Source organism: Suricata suricatta, chromosome 8, assembly GCF_006229205.1.
Source record: "Suricata suricatta isolate VVHF042 chromosome 8, meerkat_22Aug2017_6uvM2_HiC, whole genome shotgun sequence".
NCBI lineage: Eukaryota > Metazoa > Chordata > Mammalia > Carnivora > Herpestidae > Suricata > Suricata suricatta.
In genome coordinates, this window is record NC_043707.1 from 1139492 (window position 1) to 1147085 (window position 7594).

The following is a 7594-nucleotide window of genomic DNA, read 5'->3' on the forward strand; positions in this document are numbered from 1 at the left end:
CGCTTCCAGGCGCAGTTCAGAATTCTAACAATAAAGGGGCGCCTGGGTGGCTCAGTCGGTTAAGCGTCCGACTTCGGCTCAGGTCACGATCTCATGGCTCATGGGTTTGAGCCCTGCGTCAGGCTCTGTGCTGACAGCTCAGAGCCTGGAGCCTGTCTTCAGATTCTGTGTCTCCCTCCCTCTCTGACCCTCCCCTGCTCATGCTGTCTCTCTCCCTCTCTAAAATAAATTTAAAAAACAGTAAAAAAAAAAAAAAAACCAAAAAAACAGAATTCTAACAATAAAAACCGTCAGACGGACGACATCAAGGGCCGGCAGGAAGGCAGGGGTGTCTCGCTGGCTGGTGGGGCCGCTGCGCTCCAAACCGCCTTGGTGGTTTCTTTGGAAGCTGAGACACGGGTTCACGCTGCGGCCGAAGTCCCCTCCTAGGTCCCCCTGCAGGGAACTGGAGACGTGTCTGCACAAGGACTCCGGTGAGACTGCTGGGAGCGGCTTTATTCGCTGAAGCCAGAGCCTGGGCACGACCCGGTGCCATCGGGTGACGGCATGGGGGGGTCGCAGAGGACGGGTGCGGGCGCGCGGTCCCGTGGGCGAGGCCGGGGTTCAGCGAGAGGCAGACGCGGAACCGTGCCGTCCGGGAGCTGGGGGGGCAGGAGCGACCACCGACCGGCACGGTTTGGGGGTGAGGGGCCGTGGAATGTGGTGGTGGTGGCACAACTCGGTAAATTTGCTAATAATCTTTGAACTGGGCGCGTAACGCGGGTGAACTTGGTAACGGGGCTCCAATGAGGGTCCAGCGAGCTTATTTTAAAAGCACGGCCATCCATCACACACGTCTGTTTCTGAATAGGAGCGCCCTGTGTGGGCCCCCCGTGGCTCTGGCAGCCTCATCGACCACCACGGCACTCTATGGGAGCCCCCAGGGCTCTGGAGCGTGGGGGGCAGGAAATGGACCCCCGGTTCTCCCCATGAGGGACATGGGAGCAAGGACCGCCCAGAGGGACACTTTGATAAGCCGCCTCAGAGAGGCCCTGGCAGTTCACATGCACCCAAGGCGTTTCCGTGGGAAACGGGGGTTCTCCGTCGTCAACCCCAGCCCAGAGGAGGGGCTCCCCGGTTGGGGCGGCATCACCGCCCCTTCCGTCCCTGCCGGCCATCCTCCCACAGCCTTGCTGCGCCCGGTGACCCGCCGCCTCCACGCTGTCCCGTCCCCTCCCGGGCCGGGGGGCGCCCTCTCGGGGGGCTGGGCCTGGAGCGGGGGGGGGGGGTGCTGCCCTCTGCGGCCCGGGACCGCGGCCTCAGGGACAGAGCTCCAGGCAGCTGCAGTTCACCCTCTGCACGAACCCGCCCGCCCAGTGGGCGTCGTCCAGTGTGAGGACGGCACCCCGCGGGAGCCCCCTCCCGGCGGCGAGGCTGGCGACCTCCCCGGGGACCAGCGCCCGGTCCCAGATTGCCAGGCCCGCCACGCTCCCCACGAAGGCCTCGGAGCTGTCGAAGCCCCCCCCCACGCTGTCTTGCTCCTGGCCCAGCACAAGGGACCCCCCCGGAGGGATCTCGTAGCCCTCCCTGAACCGGGAGCCGGTGGCCACCAGTCTGCGGTCCACGTGGAGCCAGTACCTGCCCAGGGTGGACGTCCAGATGACACACACGTGGTGCCACTGGCCGTCCAGCAGCGGCTGCAGGGGCAGCTCCCGGAAGGCCGGGTCTCCGATCACGAAGTGGACGGCGCCCGGGACCAGGGAGTCCCTGCCATGCAGCACCAGCTTGTTGTCATTCTCCTCGGTGGCGTAGGAGAGCAGGGTGCCCAGGTGGCCCGAGGCCACGCGGACCCAGCTGCAGACAGACAGGGCGCGCAGGCCCGCGGGGAAGCCGGCGCTGAGGAAGGCGGCGTTCTGGGTGGAGGCGTTGGGGAAGACCAGCACGGGGCCCACGTTGCAGGCTGGGGACAGAGGGGAGAGTCAGCTGGGCACCCGGGGGCGGCAAAAGTGTCCGTGACCGCGGGCACTGCCCTTGCTGTGGGGCACAGGCCCCAGACCTCATGGCTGATCTGTGTCAAGCACAAACTTTGAGGCTGGTCGCACACAGTCCCGCTGTTCCTTGAGACCAAACAGCTGGCCTGTCTCACAGCTGGGGAGCCTGGGGGCCGGGGGGCCTGGGAGCCAGGGCAGTCACACAGCTGGGCAGAACTGAGCCTCCTGGGGCGCTGTAAGGGAGCCCCCCAAACTTGGTGACTCAGAACCACACAAATTCAGTGTTTTCCGCTTCTGGTGGTTGGAGGTCAAGAGCCTGACCCGGGTCCGTCCCCTGGACTGAAATCACAGGGTAGGCAGCCCTGGTTCCTTCCGGTGATGCCCCCACTCTGTGGCTCCCAGCCCGTCCCGTACCTCTGTCTAACCTTTGCCCCTGGGGTCACAGCTTCTCCGATCCTGACCTTCCTGTGCCCTCTAGAGGGGATAACCCCGGATCCCCTCCCCCTCAGGGTCCGTAATCACAGACGGAAAGTCCCCTTGCTGTGGGAGGTGACGTATCCACAGGGTCCAGGGATGGGGACTTGTAAATCTCTGGGGCCAACGCCCTTCAGGTCTGCCTGACGGAAGGGTCCACAGGAGGGTGGGCCCGCAGCGGCTGTGCCTGGTCCGAGGGCCCAATTGGCAGGCTGTGGACCCACATCTCTAACTGGCCGGCCCACTGGGCTCAAGGATGGAGGGCGGTCTGTGGCTGCCACTCCCCCCCACCAAAGGACATGTAGCAATGACCGCAGACATTTGGGGTTGTCAGAACTTTGGGAACCCCTAAATCTACTGTCCCCGCTTTCCTGGGAGCCCTCAGCCCTGTGTTAGTGGTGAGGCCACCAGAGGATGGCTTCAGATTAACGGGGCCCCAGGGCTGCCAAGCCAGACAGAGGAGTGACCTGGTCAAAAATACAAGTTAAACATGAGCCAGCCTTTTGTGGGTAGAGGCCGGGGATGGTGCGAAACAGTCACAGCGCTCAGGACCCCCCAGGCCCCATCCCTGTCCTGGGAGATCCGAAACGGGAACGCAGAACTGGCTTCATGAGGGGCCTCCAGGCTCAGGCACACGCCCCCGGGGGGCCCTGGCAGAGAAGGCTCTGCTGGTGATGGTGGAGGGCATCGTAATGAGCCACAGTGTGATCACCAGCTCTGTGGGCATTTACTGCCCGCCTCGGGCAGCACCGCAGTCCTGTGTGCACATCTCCCCTGATGCCCAGGCTGTGGGGACCCACAGACAGACTGTCCCCGTGTGCGCCCCCTCCCCGCCAGCACCTGTGACTGTGAGGCGTGTGCCCTCCCCACACAGCTCTGGGGGACGGCTGTTCAGAGGGGACCGGAGGCCTGAGGAGGCACGAGAGGGGCAGGGAAGACCCACGGGCGAAGGGCGGGTGTGGTACTTACTCTCTCCCGGTCTCTCGAGGGGCCGTGCCCGCTGGCTGCCTGGGCCTGGTGGCTCCCGCGTCCCCTGGAGACGGCTGGCCAAGTCCTGAGGTGGGTCCCCGGGCTCAGGCGGAGCTCTGAGCGCCTGCCTGCCCGACTGCAGCTTCGGGGACCCTGTCTGGGTCGGGGGCAGGGCGGGGGTCAGCCCTGGGGCCACCAGCAGCCGCCCCTCGAGAGCAGCCAGCCTGGTGCCCTGGTTCTGCACCAGGTGCGTGAGGCGGGCCAGCGTGTCCTGCAGGCCCCGCAGGGCCAGGCCCTGTGCCTCCTGCTCACTCTTCACCTGCGCCAGCTGCCTGTCCCCATGGCTCAGGGCGGCGTCCAAGGCCAGCAGCCTGGAGTCCAGCTTCCGGCTCCTGCGCTGGGACTTCTGCATCCAGGTCTTGAGGCGGCTCAGGTCGCCCTGCACGGTGGCCTGCGACCGGTTTGCGGCCAGGGCCGCTGCCCTGGTCTCCAGGGCCAGGCTCTGGAACCGAGCGTCAACGTTGTAGGACAGGTTGTAGTTGCTGGCAAGGTCCCGCAGGTGCGTCAGGGTCACCTCTTGGAGTCTCCGAAACTAGAGAGAGGACACACGGCCATCATGGGGCCCGAGGGCCGGGAGGACGCAGGACACCCCTTCCTGCTGATACTTCTGGGTGCCAACCAAGCCCTCGTGATCCGCACTGATTCGATCCCCAGGCTCCTGGGTGAGGGGTGGGCCGATCACCACAGCCAGTCCCATGACTCAGAGACGTGGGTGACCAACCCAAGGGCCCTGGGCTGCCCTAGGGGGGGTGATGGATTCGGGCTCCCACACCCCCACGCCCCAAAGACCGCACCCCTGTGACCCTCAGGGTCCTGCCTGTGAGTGGACCTAGGACAGGCGGGTTTGTGGGGATCAAAGCCGGAAGCGCTCGGCACAGGCAGGGGGCCCGGGTGCAGGGCCCCCAGTGGCCCTGCACCCCTCCAGCTGCGCTCCCCGGGGCACCCCACTCCTCCTCCCAGCCCGACTCCCACCCAGTCCCCATGTCACTTGGCTTGTCTTCAAGACAGAGCCCAACAAACCTTCTGTGCTGGGTTCCAACCACGGGTGACAACAGCATCGGCTGAAGGAAAGACCCAGGGACTCCACATTTGTGTCCCCTGAGCGCTGACACTTCCCACTCTGTTTCTGTGACAGCCGTCAACCGCCCCGTGTGCGGGCGCCCTTACCTGCTCTTCCAGTCTACGCAGCCTCTCGAAAAATGGCTTCCTCGGCGCCGCTGGGCCGGCCTCCCGGGACAAAGCCCCATGCAGACACACAGCCACAACAATAAGGAAGAGACCCAGGGTCCCCCGAGGGCGGCCCATCCCGAGGACGTGGACAGGAGCCCCGACTGCAGGCCGAGGCCGGCTGCTGTGTGCTCCGTCCCCACCCACAGCCCTGCGCGCCGGGCCGGGGGAGCGAGCCGCCCCCTTCCGCCCCCTTCTCGAAAAGCAGTTGTCCTCCAGACCGCGAGCTCTGGGGAGCTGGAGGTTCCCAAGGACACGAGCTTAAAACAGAGGCAAACAGTTTCTCTGGAAAACAATCCCTTTGGGTGGGAGCCGTCGCCTGGCTGGGACGGGGGCAGACGGAGGTGATGGCTTTAGCAGGGACACAGGGGCTGAAGAGAAGTCGAAGCAGGACAGGGCCCAGCCAGGGCCAGGGAGCCCGGAGCCAAGTCTGCTGTGGGCCCAGCGTGCTGGTCCCACGAAGCCCATCTCTCTCCTTTGGATAAGGCAAAGGAGGGGGTTGGGAGACGTCTTAACTTCTTTTGGGGTGTAGGTTGTGTGGTGGGCTGAGTGGTGGCCCCCGAAATGGGAGGTCTGAGTCCTGAGCCTGTGAGTTCCTGGGCCACACATGTGAGTTTATATGGAGAAAAGGCCCTTACAGATGTCATTGAGGACCTTGCGAAGAGACCCCGCTGAACTGGGGTGTCCTTAGAAGAGACAGAAGAGGAGGGACACCGGAGAGGAGGCCACGGGAAGACGGAGGCGGAGACTAGGTGACATGGCCACAAGTTTTAGCCGGGGGCTGGGTGAGGCGGGAAGGTCCTTCCCCTGGGGCCTCGGGGACCTGGATCGTGGACCTCCACTGGTTGCTGGCGGTTGGCTGCCGCCCAGGACGCTGCCAGGTCTTCCTCTGTGGCTCCCCTGCTCCACCCTTGACCTCTCACTCTCCCAGACCACGTTGGATCCTTGCTCCCGCTGCTGTCTCTGTCCCCTTGGGTTCTCCTGGCCCTGGCTCCTTCACCATCGTCCTTATGCTGCCATCGAAGCGGCGCCTGGCGGCAGAGGAGCCACGCGTGTCCGTGCACTGCCGCGTGTCTAACGGACTGTGGTTCCATCCTGCTTCCTCCCCGCATCTCGGTCCCTGCCGCTGGCCCGGATGAGGCCCCCACCTGCCCCCCTGACTCGGCGCTCGCTGTGCTAACGTGGCCAGTGACCGCCACGGGGGAGCTCAAAACAACGGAAGTTTACCCTCTGGCAGTTCTGGAGGCGGGGGTCCCAGGGCCCCCCTCCTACTCCCCCAAGGCTCCAGAGGAAGACCCTCCTCCTCGTCCAGGCCCTGGCTCTCCTCGTGGCCGAGGCGCCCCGTCTCTGCCTCCGCCCTCCCACGGCCTTCTCCCTGGTGTCTCCACTCTGCTGTCTCTTGTAAGTGACACTGCTCCCTGGATTGGGGCCACTCCCGGGGAATCCATTATGATCTGGAGGCTGTGACTTAACAACATCCACCCAGACTCTCTGGGGCACCTGGGTGGCTCAGCTGAGCGTCTGGCTTCGGCTCAGGTCATGATCTCTCATTTTGTGGGTTCGAGCCCCGCGTTGGGCTCTGTGCTGACAGCTAGCTCAGAGCCTGGAGCTGCTTCGGATCCTGTGTCTCCCTCTTTCTCTGACCCTCCCCTGCTCACGCTCACGGGTGGGAGTTTACGACTTGGATCTGATTCTTGGGACCCACCATGCAGCTTGCGACAGGGACCGTGGGAGGCTGGGTCTCCGGGACCGTGGGAGGCTGGGAGGCGGCACCGGCTCGAGTGGCCACGAGACTCACGTGAGTCCGGCTCCGGAGCCGCTGGGGCCCCAGCGCCCGCCTGACCACCCGCAGCCGGTGACTCCTCCGCGCGTCAGCTCCGCCGCGGGATGTGGTCAGGTGCTGTCTGACACGGAGCCCTCCCTTTCCTGCCGTGTGACTGGACGGAATCGAGCCCCACCATGGGTGGAATAAAGTACATGCTGGGTTACAAGACTTCGTAGGGAAGAGGAATGTGAAATAGCTCACTTACCATTATACTTTGTGTGACATATGGAAGTGGTAACATTCTGGATCGATCGGTTTAAACAAAATATACTCTTGGGGCACTTGGCTGGCTCAGTCAGTAGAACATGTGACTCTTGATTTCAGGGTCATGAGTTCAAGTCCTGTGTTGGGTGTGGAGCCTACTTAGAAAAATATATATGTGGATTATGTATGTAATATGTATATTTAAGTGAAAAATAACTTCACCTGTTCCTTTTTACTTTTTTAGTACAGCTAACAGAAAACATAACATTACATATGGGGCTCACAACAGATTGTGATTGGACAGCATTGTCCGGGGAAACACTGGGCATGCAGGCGTGTGCAGGCGTGCAAGTGTGCACAGGTGTGCAGGCGTGTGCAGGTGTGCACTGGGTCAGGTGACTTCCCTCTCGATCTCCTTCATCATGTTGTTTTAAAAAGTAATTTTAGTGGACACGATACATAGCACAAAATTCACTTGTTTTAAGACTAACACTGAAAGCAAGTTATTGAAATACATGTCTACACGTGGGCCTGTGGGACTCTGAGGGTTCCGCCACCTTCCAGGGAGCAGCAACGACAACCAGGCACCTGCCCCCAGGTAGGCAGGAGGAGGGTGGGAGCTATTTTTTTTAATTCTATTCGATTGTTTTTAGTTATCATTTACATTCTAGTTACTTAACATACAGCCCGATTGGTCTCAGGAGTAGAATCCAGTGATTCAAGGTTGGAAGCTTCTTCGGGTCCAGGGGAAACCTGCATTTATCAACAGCAAGAGCCTCTCTTCCCCCAGCTGTCAAAACAACTTCCCCTCGTCCCCATACGGAGCTTCCCGCCCTTTACTGTCTCATGCTTATATTTTTTAATG

General features: G+C 62.4%; 1 protein-coding gene across 3 annotated transcripts; it reads right to left on the reverse strand.

The window, feature by feature from the left end:
• Nucleotides 1-477: 477 nt before the first annotated feature.
• PTX4 (pentraxin 4) lies at nt 478-6869 on the reverse strand. Of its 3 annotated transcripts, none has more exons than XM_029949610.1 (3): nt 6731-6869; nt 3414-4005; nt 478-1939 (listed from the first exon to the last, which is right to left on the reverse strand). In XM_029949610.1, the coding sequence occupies exons 1-3, from the start codon at nt 6764-6766 to the stop codon at nt 1299-1301; spliced, it is 1269 nt and encodes a 422-aa protein (XP_029805470.1). In that variant the 5' UTR covers nt 6767-6869; the 3' UTR covers nt 478-1298. The 3 variants fall into 3 exon arrangements, with proteins under 3 accessions (XP_029805470.1, XP_029805472.1, XP_029805471.1); XM_029949612.1 differs by lacking the exon at nt 6731-6869 and adding an exon at nt 4641-4951; XM_029949611.1 differs by lacking the exon at nt 6731-6869 and adding an exon at nt 4494-4951.
• Between the last annotated feature and the right edge of the window lie 725 nt (nt 6870-7594).

Excerpts from the sequence above, each read along its gene's own strand:
- PTX4 (XM_029949611.1), bottom strand. The coding sequence starts at position 4,778 with ATGGGCCGCCCTCGGGGGACCCTGGGTCTCTTCCTTATTGTTGTGGCT. Across the intron at positions 4,006-4,493 it reads GTTGGAACCCAGCACAGAAG|TTTCGGAGACTCCAAGAGGT; the intron begins GTTTGTTGGGCT and ends TCCTCTCTCTAG. Across the intron at positions 1,940-3,413 it reads CCTCGAGAGACCGGGAGAGA|CCTGCAACGTGGGCCCCGTG; the intron begins GTAAGTACCACA and ends CTCTGTCCCCAG.